The sequence below is a fragment of the Scylla paramamosain genome, chromosome 33 (assembly GCF_035594125.1).
Source record: "Scylla paramamosain isolate STU-SP2022 chromosome 33, ASM3559412v1, whole genome shotgun sequence".
In the NCBI taxonomy this organism is placed as follows: domain Eukaryota; kingdom Metazoa; phylum Arthropoda; class Malacostraca; order Decapoda; family Portunidae; genus Scylla; species Scylla paramamosain.
This window is the reverse complement of record NC_087183.1, coordinates 15372368-15391703: the sequence shown is the minus strand read 5'-3', so window position 1 is coordinate 15391703 and position 19336 is coordinate 15372368. Positions and strand designations below refer to the sequence as shown.

Below are 19336 nucleotides of genomic sequence, written 5' to 3'. Positions count from 1 at the left end.
TTCTTTTGTTTTTTTTTCTTTTTTCCCGATTTCTTCTTTTTTCTTTAATTTTTGTTCATATTTTTTTTCTTCCATAGTTTCATCTTTGTTTCCCTGTCTCTCCTACTTTCACTCCCCTATTCAATTTCTTCCATTCCTTTCTTTCCCTTATCTTCCTTCTTCCATTCTCCTTATTTCCTCATTCTTTCCCTTCCTTTCTCTTCTCTTGTCTCCTTTCGCTTCCACTGATTCCTTCTCTTCTCCTTCCATTCCAGTCCTCTTCCTCACTTCCCTTTACAAATTCATATAAAACTTATAAAGACAGATAGGTAAACAGATAGATAGATAGATAGATAGATAGATAGACAGATAAATAGATAGATAGATAGATAGATAGATAGATAGATAGATAGATAGATAGTGTACATTCTTTCTGGACTATTAAAGAGATATATGAATAATATCATTCCTCCTCTTCCTCTTCTTCCTCCTCCTCCTCCACCTCCTCTCCCTCTTCTTCCTCCTCTTCTTTGACCTACATGTCACGGTAGAGAGACAAACACGTACCTTCCTCCTCCTCCTCCTCCTCCTCCTCCTCCTCCTCCTCCTCCTCCTCCTCCTCCTCCTGCTCTCAAACACAAACAAAGCAGATTGGTATTCAGAAACCAAACAAATTAACAGTTCCATAAAAACATGTCTATTTTACGTTTCATTTCAGTGCTGGAAGGTCAGGTGAGAGAGAGAGAGAGAGAGAGAGAGAGAGAGAGAGAGAGAGAGAGAGAGAGAGAGAGAGAGAGAGAGAGAGAGAGACTAGCCGCTACTTAAATGTCGACAACAATATCCAAACTTTACTCTCTCTCTCTCTCTCTCTCTCTCTCTCTCTCTCTCTCTCTCTCTCTCTCTCTCTCTCTCTCTCTCTCTCTGATTCCACACGACACGTTCCTGTTTTAGAAGCATTTTTTTTTTTTTTACTCCTCCTTTCCGTCACAGCCAAGAACATTTCCAAGTTACATTTTCTTTTTGTCCACGATTGTAAGCGTAACTCAAGTATTTTTACGAATATTGCTCTACGCTAACTTACTGCAGAGAGAGAGAGAGAGAGAGAGAGAGAGAGAGAGAGAGAGAGAGAGAGAGAGAGAGAGAGAGAGAGAGAGAGAGAGAGAGAGAGAAGAAATTGATACTAAGACAGGCAAACAGACAGACAGGCAGTAACATACATACATTCAGATAGATAGATATATAGACAGACAGACAGACAGACAGACAATAAAAGAAAAAGAAAGCAATCAAACCATAAGGTACATTTACCAATTATAGAAAATAAATAGATAAATAAATAGATAAACGAAGAAGAAAAGAAAGAAAAGAAATAATGAAAGAAAGAGACAAATAAATAAATACACAAACAAATAACTGAATAAACTGCAACTTTTAATAACACCTGTGATTTACCTTTAATTTCTGAAGGAGGAGGAGGAGGAGGAGGAGGAGGAGGAGGAGGAGGAGGAGGAGGCGACGAAGGGCTTGAGTCTTGTCCTCCTCTCACCAACAACTGACTTGAGGCGCCTCACGTGTCACGCTCCTCTAGAGAAGCTGACCGTCTCCTGCAGGTAATTTTCTGGTAAATGATCCTCCTTCGTCAGGTAGTGTTATGACGTGCTGCAGGTAAGTTATCGCCTCTCCTTCACGAAACTCCAAGGACCTTATTAGTGTGGTTGCATGGAAGTTTTATTCTCTCCTGCAGCAGGGTTCTCGTGTTTTCCTTCGTCAGTAGTGTTACTTTGCTACTGAAGGAGGCTTTGTGGATTGACTTCCTCCATTAGGTATAGTTGTATTCAAGTTTTATTCTCTTCTACAGCAAGGTTCTTGTGTTTTGCTTCGTCAGGTGACTTTGTTTTCCTACTGAAGGAAGGTTATGGGTTTGCTTCTTCCCCTCAGGTGGTTCTTTTCGCTTCTGAAGGGCCCCTGTACTCATTCAGGGTGTGTTGGTTCCCTTAGGTGATGTTTCGTCGCTAGGAACGCTTTCTACTTCGTCAGGATATTGTGTCTACTTCTTCAGGAGGCTTCACGACTTTCGAGAACCTCATTTACGTGTGCAGCAAAGCGTCATTCATTCAGGGATTCAGCTCTTGAGGAAAGATTAAAGTCTTCTGGTTTTAGCTCAAGAAAACTTCAGTCCTTCAGGAAAAAACTTCACGTCTGCAGGAAATGCTTAAGTTCTTCAAGGGATAAACTTCAGTTTCTTCAGGGAAAACTTTTAACTTCTTCAGGAAAACTTCACTCGTGCAACAAAACTTCTTTAGCACACTTTCAAAATTCTTTATCAAAACTTCTAAATTATTTATCAACACTTGAAATTCTTCATCAAAACTTCAAAATCTTCATCAAACTTCAAAATTCTTCAGAAAACTTCAAGATTTTTCATCAAAACTTCAAAATTCTTCATCGAAACTCCAGAATTCATCATCAAAACTTCAAAAATCTTCAAGAGAATTTCAAAATTCTTCACAAACTTCAAAAACCTTCAATAAAACTTCAAAATCTTCAACAGAATTTCCACTTCACTTCTTCCCGGGCAACGCGTCTTCCACCACAACACGACACACACTCACTGACAGACTGAATCACGCACGCATACTTTTCTTATTTGTTCAGGCTTCAAACTTATCGATCCTTTTATTTGTCCTTTTAAAACTGGCTCAGTTCTCCTTGATCCAGTCCGGTTCACTGGTTCACTGGTTCATGTTGATGGTTCACGGTTAGGGGTCATTGTCTCACTGTTTCGTTGTTTCACTATCTCACTCACTGGCAAAAATTCTATAGAGAACAAAGGAGAAAGAATACTAATAAATTTGGGTGTATATGGAGAGAGAGAGAGAGAGAGAGAGAGAGAGAGAGAGAGAGAGAGAGAGAGAGAGAGAGAGAGAGAGAGAGAGAGTTATGTCGTTTATCAAGAATAGATATATAAACAGTGAGAAAATTAGAAATATCTTTAATCTACGGATAAAAGGTGCTATGTTTCATTAAAGTCTACAGAAAAGTCTGCCACATTTCATTCAGTCTACAGAAAAGTCTGACACATTTAATTGAGTCTACGGGAAAAAAAGAAAAAATTTCGCCCCATTTCATTTAGTCTACAGATAAAAGAGGAAAAATCTACGGAGGAAACTTGCACATTTCAATAACTTGTGATAAACACGCGCGCGCACACACACACACACACACACACACACACACACACACACACACACACACACACGAAAAAATAAATAAATAAATAAAACGTAACAAAACAAAGAAAAAAAGAGAGAAAAGAAAACGAGAAAATACCAACAGAGAGAAAGTAAGAAAAAAAAAAAGCGAAGATGAGGAGAAATCTTGTTTATTTACACTACATATTTATTTTGATGCAACAAGACTATTTTAGCTTGCCATTATTTACCTATTGTTTATTTTCCCCCCTTCTGAAGGAGTAAATACCTTCTTGACGGAGTAATTTTCACCTTCAGATAGGTTCTGTCGCGGGATTTCCTCACCTGACACGCCAACTCCTTCTCCTTCCCCTCTCGCCCTCCCCTCTTCCCCTCTTATCCCCCTCCAACCTTCTGCATCACCTCCTTTCCCCTCTATATGTCCCAATCTTCCCCTTTCTTCCCTCTCAGACACTCCCCTCCCTCCATGCCCTCTCCCCTCTTCTGTCCACTCTTCCCTTCACTTCTCCTTCCCCTCTGACTCATGTTGTTCGATTTCCTCTCTTTTCTTTCTTCCCTTTTCTCCTCTTTCCTTGAATTCCTCCCTTAATCCTCTCCCTCCTTCCTTCCTTCCTTCCTTCCTTCCTTCCTTCCCCTCCCCTTGCGTCAATCATGCTGAGAGAGAGAGAGAGAGAGAGAGAGAGAGAGAGAGAGAGAGAGAGAGAGAGAGAGAGAGAGAGAGAGAGAGAGAGAGAGGTGGCATTGACCTAACAAAAACTATCACGATTCTGTTCAATTCTCTCTCTCTCTCTCTCTCTCTCTCTCTCTCTCTCTCTCTCTCTCTGTGTGTGTGTGTGTGTGTGTGTGTGTGTGTGTGTGTGTGTGTGTGTGTGTGTGTGTGTGTGTGTGTGTGTGTGTGTGTGTGTAAGATTTCAGTGGCTGGTTTGATATCTAATAATTTCCATGAAGTTGAAAAAGAAAATTGGTTTGAATGAAAGAGAAATAAAGAAAAAAATAAATAAACAAGAAAAATATAATAACTTGACAAGATAAATAAAAGGAAATTAAAGAAAGGAGGAAAAACAATCATACACAAAGGAACAAAGAAAAAAAGAGAAGAGTTGAATAGATAGATAGATAGATAGATAGATAGATAGATAGATAGACAAAACAAACAGATAAACAGAAAGACAGACAGACAAACAGAGATGGACACACACACACACACACACACACACAAAAACACACCTTCTACCAGTGCTGTCTATCTCAATTCTCCCTTTCTTTCTACCTCTAATTTGCCAGCAGACTTTTATTCTTCCTCTTCCCTCCTCCTCCTCCTCCTCCTCCTCCTTTCCATGCCTTAATTTCTTCCCCTACCTGTATTTTCTCCCTCCAGGTAAGCCAGGTACTTATTTGGAAACGTCTCATTATGTCTTACCTTCTCTCTCTCTCTCTCTCTCTCTCTCTCTCTCTCTCTCTCTCTCTCTCTCTCTCTCTCTCTCTCTCTCTCTCTCTGAATTACCCTCTTCTGTCTTTGATTTATGTTTTCTTCGTTATTTTCTCGTTTTTTTTCATTTCTTTTGTATCTTTTCTTTTTTTGTCTATGCTAAATGTATCTTTTATTTCTTTGCTTTTTTTGTCCTTTTCTTTTTTTTTTTACAGTGTGATAAATCCATATTTTTCTTCTTTATATATATTTTTTTTCGGGTTTAAAATCGTGTTCTCTCTATTTTCTAACTTTCATTCATATTTTCGTTTCTTTAATAAATTTTCCTCCTCTCTGTATCCCAGATTTATTTCTCCTCACCTTCCCTCATTACAGACCCTTTCTAACCCTATTCCCTTCACCACAACTCCTTTCACGCAGTCGAACCCTTTATAACACAAAATCCGATCCTTTTAAATTCAAATTTCAACCCCAATTTCCTCAAACGTTAAGACCTCGTGTAATGGCACCAGCTCTTTTACACCCTATTAAAACCCCATTGCACGTCACTCTCCACCCCTCGATCCCTTTCCGGGCCTCAGATCCCCCTTATAAAAGAATGAATCGTGTCTGCCACCGCCTCTGATCCCCCTCCCTGCGTCTAGCCAGTGTTTTGCCTCGGCCCCTCTGGTAAAGGATCGCAGGAGTAAATATTTGTCAGACTCGTCACGTCATGTCACGTCACTGGCTCCCTCTGTTATCATCTGGTGACAGGAGAGTGGGCTGGATGCTTCTGTGAGGGGTGTTCTTATCAGTGTTGCTGTGGTTTGTCGTGCCTATATTGTTGTACAGGTGTTCCCTTTCTCTCTCTTTTTACCTGTCTTTTTATTCCTTCTCCTAGTTCTTATCTTCTATTTATTCTTCCTCCTCTTACTACTACTACTATTTCTTCTCCTGTTTCTTGTTTATCTTATCTTCTACCTCCTCCTCCTCCTCATCCTCCTCTTCCTACTCCTGTAACTTCTTAATATTTCTTCTTCTCATTCTTTTTTTTTTTTTCCTGCTCCTGTTTCGTGTCCTCATCTTCCTTCTCCTCCTCCTCCTCTTTCTTTCAGGTCATTATCCTTCTCCTCCTTCTCCTACTCCTGAGAATTCTTATCTTTATCTTCCTAATCCTTTTTCGGTGACTTTTTCCTTACCTTCTTTATCCTCCTCTTCCTTCTCCTCCTCCTCCTTCTCCTACTTCGTGTCCTCCTCATCTTCATCTTCCTCCTCCTCCTTCTAATTCTACTTCTTCCTGTTCTATTTATCTTCCTCCTCCTTCTTCTTATCCTTATCTTCCTCCTTCTCCTTCTTCCTCTATAACTCTTTATTCTTATCTTCCTCCTCCTTCTTCTCCTCCTCCTCCTCCACCTCCTATTTCTTCGATTCATCATTCTATTGTAGCTATTTCTTCCTCTTTCTCCTCCTCCTCCTCCTCTTCCTCCTCGTTCTATTGTAGCTACTCTTCCTCTTCTCTTCCTACTCCTACTATTACAATTACTCTTTCTCCTCCTCCTTCTCTTCTTCCTCCTTATCCTCCTCCTTCGATTCCTCCTTCTATTATAGCTACTCTTCCTCCTCCTCCTCCTCCTCCTCCTCCTCCTCTTCCTCCTCGCGTGTGGAGTAATTTTTCAGGCACCACTCGGCTGGGTGCTGCCGGAAGGAGGGTTTCCTAAGCCCGTTTTTTTTTTGCAGGTACGTTTTTTTTTTTTTTTTTTTAACCCTTCTGCGTAGGTTTCTCTCTCTCTCTCTCTCTCTCTCTCTCTCTCTCTCTCTCTCTCTCTCTCTCTCTCTCTCTCTCTCTCAAATGCCTGATCTGTTTTCTTTCTTTTTTTCTTACTTTTCTTTTTTTTTTTTTTTACTTTCTATAATTCGTTCATTACGCAAATATTGATTATTAAGCACACACGCAACGCCACCATTAATCTGTGTTTGTGTGTGTGTGTGTGTGTGTGTGTAAATCCTAATATTCTTGGACAGGTTTCGTGTTCACCTTTCGTTCTTATTATGTGAGGAAAATAAATAAAGTAATAACAACAACAACAACAACAACAACAATAACGTACAGAAATATAATAAAAAAAAACACAGACAAAGAAATATACACAGAATAATCATAAATAAATAAATAAATAAATAAATAAATAAATAAATAAATAAATATTCCCTGTATAGCAAAAATATTCATAATAAAATTCGAAATAACAGACAGAGAGAGAGAGAGAGAGAGAGAGAGAGAGAGAGAGAGAGAGAGAGAGAGAGAGAGAGAGAGAGAGAGAGAGAGACAGAGAGAGACAGAGAGAGAGAGAGAGAGAGAGGATCGAAGGTTAAGTTCCTTTAAATTATTCCCTCCTCCACTCTTCCCTTCTGGAATGCCTTTGTTCTTTGTTCTTTTTTTTATGTTGTTTCTCTCTTTCCACTGTTTTTTATCCTCCCCTTGCTTATTTTTGTTCTTCATGACTGCTTCTATTTTTATTCTTTATGTTATTATTCTGTTATCATCAGCCCCTTAAAGGAATGATATGTTTACATCACGTGACCTGCCATCGTTCCTTTAGTAATAATAATGATGTTAATATTAATAGTATTTTCTTTTCTCTCTCTCTCTCTCTCTCTCTCTCTCTCTCTCTCTCTCTCTCTCTCTCTCTCTCTCTCTCTCTCTCTCTCTCTCTCTCGTTTAAAAATATTTAAGATTATTGACATTTTTTAAAGATATTTGATATACAATTGATATTTTCATGTTTAGATAATAGTAATAATAATAATAATAATAATAATAATAATAATAATAATAATAATAATAATAATAATAATAATAATAATAATAATAATAACAATAACAATAACAATAATAATAACAATAACAATAACAATAACAATAACAATAATAATAATAATAATAATAATAATAACAATAACAATAATAATAATAATAATAATAATAATAAACAATAGCAATAATAACGCATATCCTCTAATACAACAATTCCAATATGTTTTTACGTTTTTTTTCTAAAGATGTTAGATTTTTTCCATGTATGCATAATAAATATAGTTTCGTCACTTTTGTTTTACTCTTACGTAACTTTTCCTCTCTCTCTCTCTCTCTCTCTCTCTCTCTCTCTCTCTCTCTCTCTCTCTCTCTCTCTCTCTCTCTCTGTGTGTGTGTGTGTGTGTGTGTGTGTGTGTGATCTGAATTCTGTTATGATTACTTTACCAATATTTACGTAAGCTATTCCACTCAGTTACATCACTCGGAAAAAAAAAAAGAAAAAGAAAGACAGAAAGAAAGGAAGAATGAAAATAAATAAAACACTGCACCTGTGGTTACATCACATTCACAAAAGCAGGCAGTGACCTCTCTCTCTCTCTCTCTCTCTCTCTCTCTCTCTCTCTCTCTCTCTCTCTCTCTCTCTCTCTCTCTCTCTCTCTCCATAAATCACTCTTATCACAGTGCTCGCCAGCGTGTCGGAATGCCCGCCTCTCGTGCTAAACACTTCAGACTTCACCATTTTTATTCATTCATTCAGTTAATTATAGTTGTCTATTCTTTATCTATCTATCTATTTTCTTGCTCGATATCAAGTGTACGTTTTAGTGTGGCAAAGTACGATAGTTTTTTTCTTCCCCCCTCGGTGGCGTACGAGACCCGAAAGCTTTGGGAGGTTTTGCATTTCTTTTTCTTTTTGTTTTTCTCTAATTCTTTATATTTTTCTCATGGGTATTATTATTATCATTATTATTATTATTATTATTATTATTATTATTATTATTATTATTATTATTATTGTTATTATTATTATTATTATTATATATGCTGATTTATCGTAATTTTCCTATTTACTCTCTCTCTCTCTCTCACACACACCACGAAACTAAAGAGAAAAGTGTCAACCACAAATCGTTTTCCTTTTCCTACTTTCCCTCCCTTCACTGTGAAACAAAACACCAAAAAACGAAGTAAACACAATAAAAATCACTTGGATACACACGCACGCACTCACACACACGTGCACGACGGCGTGAGCGGAAGCAGCGTGCGCCTTGAACGGGGACCCGCTGGCCACTAAATGAAATATTCTCCACTTCCCTGCCTCCACCCCTCCACCCGTCCCTCCCTCCTACCACTCTTCCCTTCCCTACCTCCCTCCCTCCATTCAACTGTCACCTCGATCTCTCTCTCCCCTCTAAAAGAACCGTATTCTGTATCATTTCTGCGCCGCAACTTTCCAACGGCTCTATAGGTGAGGCTACACGGGTTTTTAAGGGGGTTTTGACGGTTCCAGGGACAGGTTAACAAGATTGCTACGTTATTTACAGGAGGAACAGTCTTGAGAACCCGGTTTATTGCCTCTGTGGCCTTCGAAGCGTCGTGGTGAGAGAGAGCAAAGGGATTCTCTCCTCTCTTTCCAAACTATCACCTCTCCTCTCTTCCCTTTCCTCTTTCCTCCATCTTTTCCTCCAGTGTACCCTTCCCTCCTTTCTATATTATCTCCCTTTCATCTATTACCTCTCCTCTCATTCCCCCCTATCAATCTATCACCTCTCTCCTCTCCCGTCTACCTACCGCCTCTCCTTTCTTTCCCTCCCTTCCTCCGTCCCTCTATCCTTCCCTTCTATGTATCACCTCTTCTCCTTCCCTTCCTTAATTCCTCCAGCTATCACCTCTTCTCTCCATCCTTCCCTTCCCTCCGTTTTCCACACTCTTCTTCCCTTAACCTATGACTTCTTTCCACCCTTCTTTTTCCTCATTCCTTTCAGCTGGCTATCACCTCTTCTCTCTACCCTTCGACTTCTTTCTTCTCCTCTCACGATTTTTTTTTTAATCTAAAGCATCCATATTGGTCATTCTTACAAACTTGCTTCGTCTTTTTTTTCTCCTTGTCTAAAATCTACATAATCCATATTGCTTATTTCCACAAACTTTTTTTTTTTTTTATTTAAAATCTAGACTAACCATTTTGTTTACTCTTACAAACTCACCTACTGCCTGATACTCTGGATAGCTGGGAGAACCTGCTTCCTTCCCCCTCTGCCGTCTCCACACCTCTGGAAAGATGGAAAGCAAGAATGAGAGGACCTTCGCCTAAACACCTTGACTCAGAGCACAACAGTGAGAGGAATATAGGCCAATCTAATGCAATACAAGTGAATTTCAAACAGCGATTAATTTTTAGGAGCCGGAAAAGTGAAATTTGATGCATAACTTATAAAGACAATGGCACCGCACAAGAGTAAGAGGAATACAAGTAAGTATAATGAAATACATGTGTTTCAAACAATAATGAACTTTTGGAGAGCAGGAAAAGTTAGATCTGGTACATTTATGCCCCACACCCATCACGAAGCAACTTACAAGACAAATATATCTGCAGAGCAAAAGGAATGCAAGCAAATATAAGCAAAATACTAGTGAATTCCAAACAATAATTAAGTCTTAGGTGGAAAAAATTAAGTTTGATGCATTTACGCCCCACAGCTACCATTAAACAGCTAACTTACAAGAAAATAACACCAGCAGAGTGAGAGAAATATACAAGCAAATATAAGCAAAATACAATTGAATTTCATACTACAATGGACCTTTATGAGCAAGAAGAGTAAAAGTTAACATCCCGCAGCCATCAAAAACGACTTACAAGGCAGTATATCAATGGAGGGTGAGAGGAATGCAAGCAAATATAGAGAAATAGAAGTGAATTTTAAACAACAAATAAATTTACACAGCAGATCTTTACAAACAGAAAAGGTGAAGTTGAGTGTATGAGTATTGTATGATGACCATTAAACAAGTAAATTAGGCAGTGAAAACAATGAAGAGTGAGTAATGTAAGACAACACAAGCAAAACCAAGCAAATACAAATGAGGTTTACCCAACAGACTTTTAGTAGCAGAAAGGTTAAAGTTGAACATATCAGAATGGCACCGCAGCCATTAAACAAGCAAATTAGACAGTGAAACCAATGAAAAGTGAGAGACTTAAGAGCAACACAAGCAAAACCAAGCAAATAGAAACAAACTTTACCCAACAGACCTTTATGAAGAAGACTGAAGTTCGATGGAAGATAATTCAAATCCCACGGGAATCATAAAGAGGGTGACTAATGACAGACAATTGACAGCAACAAGTCCACTTCAAACATCATATACTTTATTCTCCATCCTCTCACAGTACATCTCTGACTCAACAGCAACCCATTCAGATGAGAACCAAAACACCCCTGTGCTGGAAAATCTCGTGTGGATGTCGGAAACCTTCAATATCTTAGGATTCCCGGTAAATCGTTGATGTCAATGTTGTTTATCACATTAATTGCCCCAAAGTGTGCCGCATCATCCCTAGCATGTCGGCAGAAGCACACAGGTGTTATTCTCATCTACCAACAGGTGTAGCTATAATTAACCTGCCTCTTCTCTAATTAGGCACTTGCACCTGGCTCTATGTGCTTCCAAGGTCATTTTTATACTTCATCCACACATCCACATCCACACACTTGACCCACATCATCCACATTCTAATCAGTGGAGGTGTGGAGGTGTAAGGACCCTGGAAATCATCTGAGGATCTTGCAGTCATTAGGTCTGACCATCTAATGCCTGTTCTTCATACCTGTGTTAAGGGTTTCACTCCGCAACAAGGGTTAAGAATCTACTCTGTCTTTACATCAATTTCCTGTCTCAGGAACTCAAAATCATTACATCTCATCATCTAAAAGTTTTTCTTTATATCTGTCAAGGACTTCTCTCCCCAACCAAGGTGTTCCCCAAAGATCTATCCTGCTTTTAAATCATTTTCTCATCTGTGACACTCTAAGACAAGGGATTTATCTTGAGACCTTACAATCATTAGCTCCTATTGCTTATTCCTATTATTACTTTATCATTGTACAAAGGGTTTCACCCCCCAGTCAGGGTGTTTCTTAAAGATGTACTCTGCCTTTAGACCAATTTTCCATCTGTGACACTCCAAGACAGGGAATTCAAGTATGTTTCTATTCTAAGAGAGACAATTAGTGGACCTTTTATTTCCTGGATTCATTTTTACCCTTGGTCAGTTTCCCTTTGTATATTAAAAAAAAGCAGCAATTCATTTTTTTTGGTGTACAGGTTACAGTGTCCTGTAAGTTGTACCCTACATTGTATTTCATAAACACAGGCACAGTTCCATTGTAAACTTCTTTCCTTGAGACACAGAGGCAAGGTTAAGGTAGCATTAATAACACCTAACACAGATATATATTATAACACCTTATGTTCACCTGCCTCTAGTTATAGATATATATATATATATATATATATATATATATATATATATATATATATATATATATATATATATATATATATATATATATATATATATATATATATATATATATATATATATATATATATATAGGTCATTTCTGAGTACGTACGAAGTTACACACACAATAAATTCATGTATGATTCTCATATATATATTCATTATAAAATTAAAACTATTGATATAAAAGACTTCCTCATCAGAGTACATATAGTACATTAAAATAGTATCATGATTCTCCAATATTTGTGTTCAATAGTGAGGCTTTTGTGGTCCCTCTGCTGAAAGAACCTCAGGTAAGGCAGTGCACAGCGAACCACTAACCGCTACTGAAGGGCGACTCTGCCCTCACACACAGTGAACAGGTCCTGCCTGAATGTATCCTCCTCCCCTCTACTCAAATTCTGCCCCCAAGACTTCACCAAAATTGATAGCATGTAATTGTACTGTGCAGAGCAAGTCCTTGGTCCCTTAGTGTTCTGATGGAGGCAAATAATGAGACACTTGCTGAAAGAATGCATCACTGGTTACTGATCATGCTTTACTGAGAGACGTGTGTTGAAATGATGTGTCACCGGTTAATGATTCTGCTTCACTGACAAATTTGCTGGAATAATGAGTCACTGGTTAATATTTATGCCTCACTGACAGACACTTGTTGAAATAATGCATCACTGGTTAATGCTCTACATTGACAGACAATTCTTAATGTAAAAAAAAGTTGCTATTTGACTGAAACCTTTAGTTCTATCGACTCTCCAAGCCAACCTCAGGGAATGGACCTTGCCAGCCCTGGTCAGCAGCCTCCCCAGGACACAGGCACCCCTGAAAAGACCTACACCCCAGCAGAGAAGGGCAAATGGGGAGGAAATCTTTTACCTCCCTGGTGGAAATAACGACAATTTATTCCAAGCCAATAATTCTTTAACTGCAGGGTGGCTGGGACAAGACACACACCACACCTTGTCTCTGTCACCCAATCCAGCACAATAAATACCCTTGGTGTGTGAATCAATGACTCTTCAAAAAATAAAAAAACAAATCCTACAAATCATTAAGTATCAAGAACATACTAAGCACTAAATAGAGTGAAAAAAAAATCAAGAACGTTACTCTCCTAGCATGCAATTACCTGAGGTTCTTTCACTTGACACTACCCACCACCACAGGGCTTCCAATCTAGGGAGTCAGACACCACTTGACTCCCTCAGGTGGCACTGCAAGGCTCTACTCAGGTCTACACAGGGGGATGCTGCAGGAGGATTCTTGGTGATGCACGCTGGGGGAGGACTCGATGGAACACCAGGCCATGGGACACCTAAGACACACCCTTATTGTGAGACAAGGATCCGGTCGGGGGTAGAATGTTGGGACGTCCATGATGTAGTCCGTGGTGGCTAAGTGCGTGTGGTCGAGGTTCGGATTCGTGATGCATCCTCTGAAGCCGTCTGTGGGGGAGGAAAGGAAGGAACGGTGCGTCAAGGAAGGGATATGTGTGAGACAGTTGACTAAGTATTAATAAAGTGACAAAAAGTACACTGAATAAAGGAAGTTCTCTCTGAGTACTTAAAATCTTGTTCCTACTGTTTATACCCACAACACCTCTGATATGCTAAGCTCTCTCTGGGAATATGAAGTACTGTCCATATCCTTCTTATACCCAATGCTACATATACACTCTCATTTTCTCTCAGGGTAGTAACTGGCAGACAAGACCACCACATCACCTCAACATCTGCATGAACCAACCCTTATGCAACAATTCACAGCATTAATAGCAATGCAGGTAGTCTTTATAAGCATCTACAAGGAAGAAGGGCATAAAAAGAACAGATTTTGTCATTTCTGCCCAGTACAATGTTTGAAGCTGGCTGCAGAACAAAGAATGATGTCTCAGAGAAGTTAGTAATTAAGGATAGAGGTGGCAAGCAAAGAGCAGTGAAAGCATTAAACTCCCATGAACAGTCCGCTTCACTTCCACATTCATCACATCTGTCTGATTCAACTCTTACCATCCCAGCCAGTACAAGTAAGCAGGAGGGTGATGGAGGAACTGGCCAGATTGGTTTTGAATACTAGTTGAAGCATGCAGTTCACAGCAGGCGATTCACACACTGGCAACGCTGAGTGACAAACGTGGAAGTGGAGGGGTTTGTACGTGCTGCCGTGTGTCACTCACCTATAAACTTATCAATGTATCCCATGTACTTCTCATCACCGAGGCATTTGAGGAGGGAGACGTGGGGCACTCTCTGCTCGGCAGGGATTAGGTAAGTAGTGGTGATAGAGGCCTTCTGCTGCGCCTGGACAACCCCCCTGATGTCCGGGAATGGAGTCACCTCATCAGCTAAACTGTAATGAGATGGAACAAGTCACAGAGGAGGAAATCTTGTGTCGTTGTGCCGTGTTCCTCATCACACTCAAGCCTGTGTTAAAAATATTATACTCTCTCACTACAACTATTTTCAAAGGCCACAGAGATGATTAGTTCTCAAGTGTTTCTCCTGTCAATAATGTAGATATCTTGTTAATCACTCACTAGAATTATAAAAACACCCTTGAAAAACCCTTGTAGCTTCATCTAGAGTATTTTGAAAGTAGTGGAGGTGTGACACTGAGGTGTTTTAGAATCTGGTCCATAATGCCACCTGTGTATGTTTGAGGTCACCTTCCAACTCACCTGTGTAGATACAAAGCTGGAGCCTTGCAAGGGGAGGTCAGGGCAAACTTCTGTGCTTCATAAATACTGGACAGATCGGCATACTTGACATAAACTCTGTTGGGAGAGAAAATGCTGGTCAGATGAGGAGCAATCAGCAGGAGAGGTAAAATTATCATATCTGGCATCATTAACTAAAATCAATAGCAGAAAATCTTTATCATTATTATATTGTATATGTCAGCTTAGATTAACATCCTGAAGAGAAACACTGATCAGATGAAGAACAGTCAGTAGGAGATGTTGAATTATTGAATCTGGTGCCATTAACTAAAATCACCAAAGCTAGGAAGTCTTCAAAATTACTAGAAAGGTGAATTAGACAGAAGTCCAGAAGGGAAACAGTCAGTGGAAGGGGCAAGATTAACACACCTGGCATCAATAACTAAAACCACCAATGGCAAGAAGTCTTACTATCAGCAGAGCAAGGTGTGTTACAGTCAGCTTGGATCAGGGTCCAATGAAAACAAACACCAGAAATATTTACAAAACTATAATTCATAACCAATAACCAAGTAACACACACCTCTCCTTTCCATCGTGTACAGCATTTTCCCTCAATATTAACCCCTCTAATACACTCTGAACCCAACGACTGTCAGGTCTTGCAAGGGGACTGTCTGGAGACCTAAGACTGAGGAAAGGCACAAAACACAATAGAAATACAAGTTACTGAAGACTTCCTCAGTGTATCACAGAGGAGACAAGACAGCATCACAGCAGTCCTTACCCAACCAAGGCCCTGGCAAGCCCCCGGTACTTGGGATGGACTGCGTTCTGAACCCCAGCCTCCATTCCCGAACAGTTCGCTGCAAGGAAAGGATGGGAGTGAGTATGAGTGAGGAATGAGTGACAGTACAGGTATTTTGCCTCACACTAAGGTATTTGTGAAGCCTCAAGCAAGGGTATATTGGTTGACTGATATTTTATTGACCACAAGATGCAAAGAAAGGACAAGAGTGAGTCAGGAGTGAGTGATGGTACATGTAACTGTCTCCTTACACCAGGGCATTTCTGTAGCCTCAAACTATGGCACATTGACTGGTTGACTGGTGTTTTACTGACCACAAAGCATACTTGGCATAATTAACAAGGCAACATGACCTAAACAAAACACTGTACACCTGCCACATACACAAGCCATGAAAAGTTGAGGAAAAACAAACTACATAAAAAACATGAAACGTCAACAACAAATACATAAATGACTCCACAGCATCAGCCCTGCAAGAATCAATCCCAAACGTCCCGACACTTACTGAAGCTGTCGAATATTTGATGGGATATTTTGATCTGTGAATCCCGTGCTGCCATGAGGACTCGCTGGGTGAGGTAGCCGCCCACACTCAGCCCATGCACAATGACGTCCGACTCCTTCTTGTCCAGGAAGTCCACCACGCGATTTGCTGTTACCTGCCAATTGCCCCGTTTGGTTGTTAATGGTTGTCTGGGTGTTGTTGATGTTGTATGCATGTTATTGTTGGTTGTTGTGGTGTTTTTATTGGAATTGCAATTATATGCTTGCTTTTTTTTTTATTAAATACAGATAAAATAGCTTGGCATAGGAGGGAGCAGTTTAGAGTAGATGAGTGAATGAAAAAAACAGGTAAAGCAGTTTGGATTAAGAGAAAGAATGACTAAGAAATAAGTACAAGTTAAGCAGTTAGGTATAGATGAGTGAGTGAGAGATGCAGCATGTCTTCCCCACCTCTGCTCCAGTCTTGGGGAAGAGCAGGTCCCTGACAGAGGTGGTGACATACAGCACATCGTGGCCTCGCCGTGTCCAGCACTTGGCATACTTGTGGGCGTGCTTCTGCTTGGCGCCCAGCCACGTGAACAGCACCACCATCTCCCGCGACACTTCTCCGGAGGCAGGCACTTCTTTCCGGTAGAGTTTGGCATTCTTGAAGCAGTCTGCCACCTGGAGGAGGAGGGAACAAGTCAATGATGTATGTAAATAATAATAAACAACTTGGTTTTTCTTTCTTCATGGCATTCCTTAAGCAGTCTACCATCTGAAGACAAAATGATTAAAGACTGAATGTTTTCTATGTGTAATTAACTATAGACACATGAGGAAGAGAATGATTGAGAGCTGCATGTGAATAATTATACACAAACTGATTTTCTCTTCTCTGCTATACAGTGTGGCATTCTTGAAGCAGTCTGCCACCTGAAGGAGAACAGAATCAGTGAAATGATTGAATGCTGTGTGTAAAGAGCTACTAACTAACTGATTTTACTTTCTTCTGCACAGTTTGATATTCTTGAAGCATCTGCCAAGTGAAAAAGGAGGGAGTGAGTGAAATGTTTAAGTGTTGTGTTGTATTTAAATGTAAACACCACCTAAGAAAATAAATGAGTGTTGTGTGTATGAGATTAGCTATACACAACCTGATTTTCTTTTCTCTCCTGGCATTATGTAAAGTTGTCTACCACCTAACTCAGACAAAATTATTAAGAACAGAATGTTGTGTGTGTAATTAACTTGCACAACACCTGAGGAAGGAAATTATGTAATGCTGTCCTTGTAAACTGTAATCCACTTGATTTACTAACTCTGCTGTACACTTTGACCTTTTGAAGCAATTTGGCAAGTGAAGAAATAAATGACTGAATGTTGTACGTGTAATTCCCTATAAACAACTTGACTTTCTGATCTCGTAAATTTTACCTTTTTTTTATATTTCTTGTTTTTACTTTTTTTTTTTTTTTTAATGATACATTCTCTCACCAGTAGTTTTCACAGGACACAGAGATCATTAGCCAGGTTCTTGGGGCTATTTTTCCTGTTGGTGATACAGAAATCCTGTTAAACTGTCACTAGAATCTTGAAAACACCCTTGACAAATTGAAACCTCCACTAGAGCCTTGAAATTTTCGAGTAAGACAAAGAAACACTTGATAATAAAGTCAATTTTAAAACAAACTGCCTGGGCCTTGTTTATATTTTGATATGCGATTCTTAAATGCTTTCTTTAAACACATTATTTATATTATTTCACCAATTACACTACTACTACTACTACAATATATGTACACAAAAGGTCTCCATCTTTCTAGTGGGTGCAGTATTTACGCATACCCCCCACCTTCTCTCTCTCTCCCTCTCTCTCTCATGGCCCACATGATCAATGTTCCTGACGTCACGCATGACCCAGATATGCTCTCGTGAACCGATAGCTACAGGTTCGAATCCCTTCAGACCTCAATGTTTGCTTTACTTGATTGCTTTCGTCGTGTTCATGTCTGAGAGAGAGAGAGAGAGAGAGAGAGAGAGAGAGAGAGAGAGAGAGAGAGAGAGAGAGAGAGAGAGATAATAATAAAAACATGAACAAGTACGTAGTAGTAGTAGTAGTAGTACCAGCAGAAATTCAACAGTAATAATAAATAAACAAATATATAAAAAAATAAATAAATAATGAAACCTAACCTTAACCAAACAACCAAACGAACAAAAAATAAACAAGCCACAAACATCACGACCTTGAAACAGCTTACATATTTTATCTCACGAAAGCTTAAAGAACCACCGTCCATGCAAGTACCAGCAGGAGGTATATTGATTCCCGATGTGGGCGTCAAATTAAAGGGAAAGGCATCTGGTTCCACGTCAGGCAGCCACGGGACCTCATGTTTTCAAGGACTCTCTTCTCCTTCAGCGTCTGTGTTCTGTCCTTCTGTCATCCTATCAACTGGCTGTGGTGGGAGTTATTCAAGGGGATCTTCAAGGGGTTTTCGTGATTCTAGGGATGGTTTAGGGAGTTGTTGGGGTTCTTAAGGATATTTTCAAGGAGTTTTCGTGATTCTAGAGAAAGTTTAAGTTACTGGTGTTCTCAAGGGAGGTTTTCGAGGGTACTTCGTAATTCTGAGGTAAGTTAACAGGTTTTAGTAAGCGTAATTGGAGTTTTCGTGGAGGTAGTGATTGTTTGATTGGTTTTAATGTGATTTACTGTTTTCTCAATATTTTCCTGAGTTTAATGAGTTTGGCAGTTTTCATTGGAAATTGTTGGTATTTGAAGGATTTTTTTTTTCGTGATTAAGTTTTACAGGATTTTTCTTTTTTTTCGTAATTTCTAATGGGTTTAACAGGTTCTAGTGACATAATGGAGTTTCAGTTCAAGAAGTCTCATGAGAAAGTTAGTGGGAGATTTATGACTGACGTACCAGTTGATGTGGCTTTCAAGGGTGCTTTCGTAATTTCAGAGGCAGTTTCAACCAGATCTCTGCACCATCAGGGGGAGAGAGGGGGATAAAACACTACTGAACAACCCAGGCTAATCACCTCCACTGCCTTTGAGAACTGCCATTAGGTCTTGAATTCCCGGTAGTCTTGTTTTGTCTGGTGGTGATGGGAACACTTGCTTTATTTGCCTGCACCACACATTCTCTCTCTCTCTCTCTCTCTCTCTCTCTCTCTCTCTCTCTCTCTCTCTCTCTCTCAGCACTTCAAATCCTTTCTACAGACGCACTTGAAAGCTTTCCACGCCATGTTTAAAGGTTCAAGACCCATGAAGTGGCTCACAAATAAGATGTAGGAAAGGAAACGGAAAGAGTAACCTACTTGTGATTAAAAGCCGAAAATAGGAAGAAAATTGATAAAATAAAGTAATAATACATGTTACGGAATGTTACGAAACAAACAAATTACGGTATTTTTCATTTCGTG

At 39.5% G+C, this 19336-nt stretch overlaps 2 protein-coding genes across 5 annotated transcripts in view; both read right to left on the bottom strand.

Moving 5' to 3' along the window:
• Positions 1–10669, bottom strand: part of LOC135089776 (inactive ubiquitin carboxyl-terminal hydrolase MINDY-4B-like) — a 60424-nt gene extending 49755 nt beyond the window's left edge. For 2 of the 4 annotated variants that reach the window (XM_063985800.1, XM_063985807.1), the window contains exon 1: positions 9625–10669. The gene's annotated coding sequence lies outside the window, so the exon portion shown is untranslated. Of the gene's footprint in view, positions 1–1431; positions 2797–8645; positions 8711–9624 lie in introns of those variants that run through there. The other 2 variants (XM_063985802.1, XM_063985801.1) reach the window with 2 other exon arrangements.
• A 102-nt stretch (positions 10670–10771) lies between these two features.
• Positions 10772–19336, bottom strand: part of LOC135089778 (transmembrane protein 53-like) — a 14517-nt gene continuing 5952 nt past the window's right edge. The window contains exons 2-7 of the mRNA XM_063985811.1: positions 16376–16588; positions 15927–16080; positions 15398–15476; positions 14629–14724; positions 14128–14300; positions 10772–13396 (exon numbers count right to left, since the gene is read on the bottom strand). Of these exons, the coding sequence (XP_063841881.1) occupies positions 13176–13396; positions 14128–14300; positions 14629–14724; positions 15398–15476; positions 15927–16080; positions 16376–16588 (936 nt within the window). The 3' untranslated portion in view covers positions 10772–13175. The remainder of the gene's footprint in view (positions 13397–14127; positions 14301–14628; positions 14725–15397; positions 15477–15926; positions 16081–16375; positions 16589–19336) is intronic.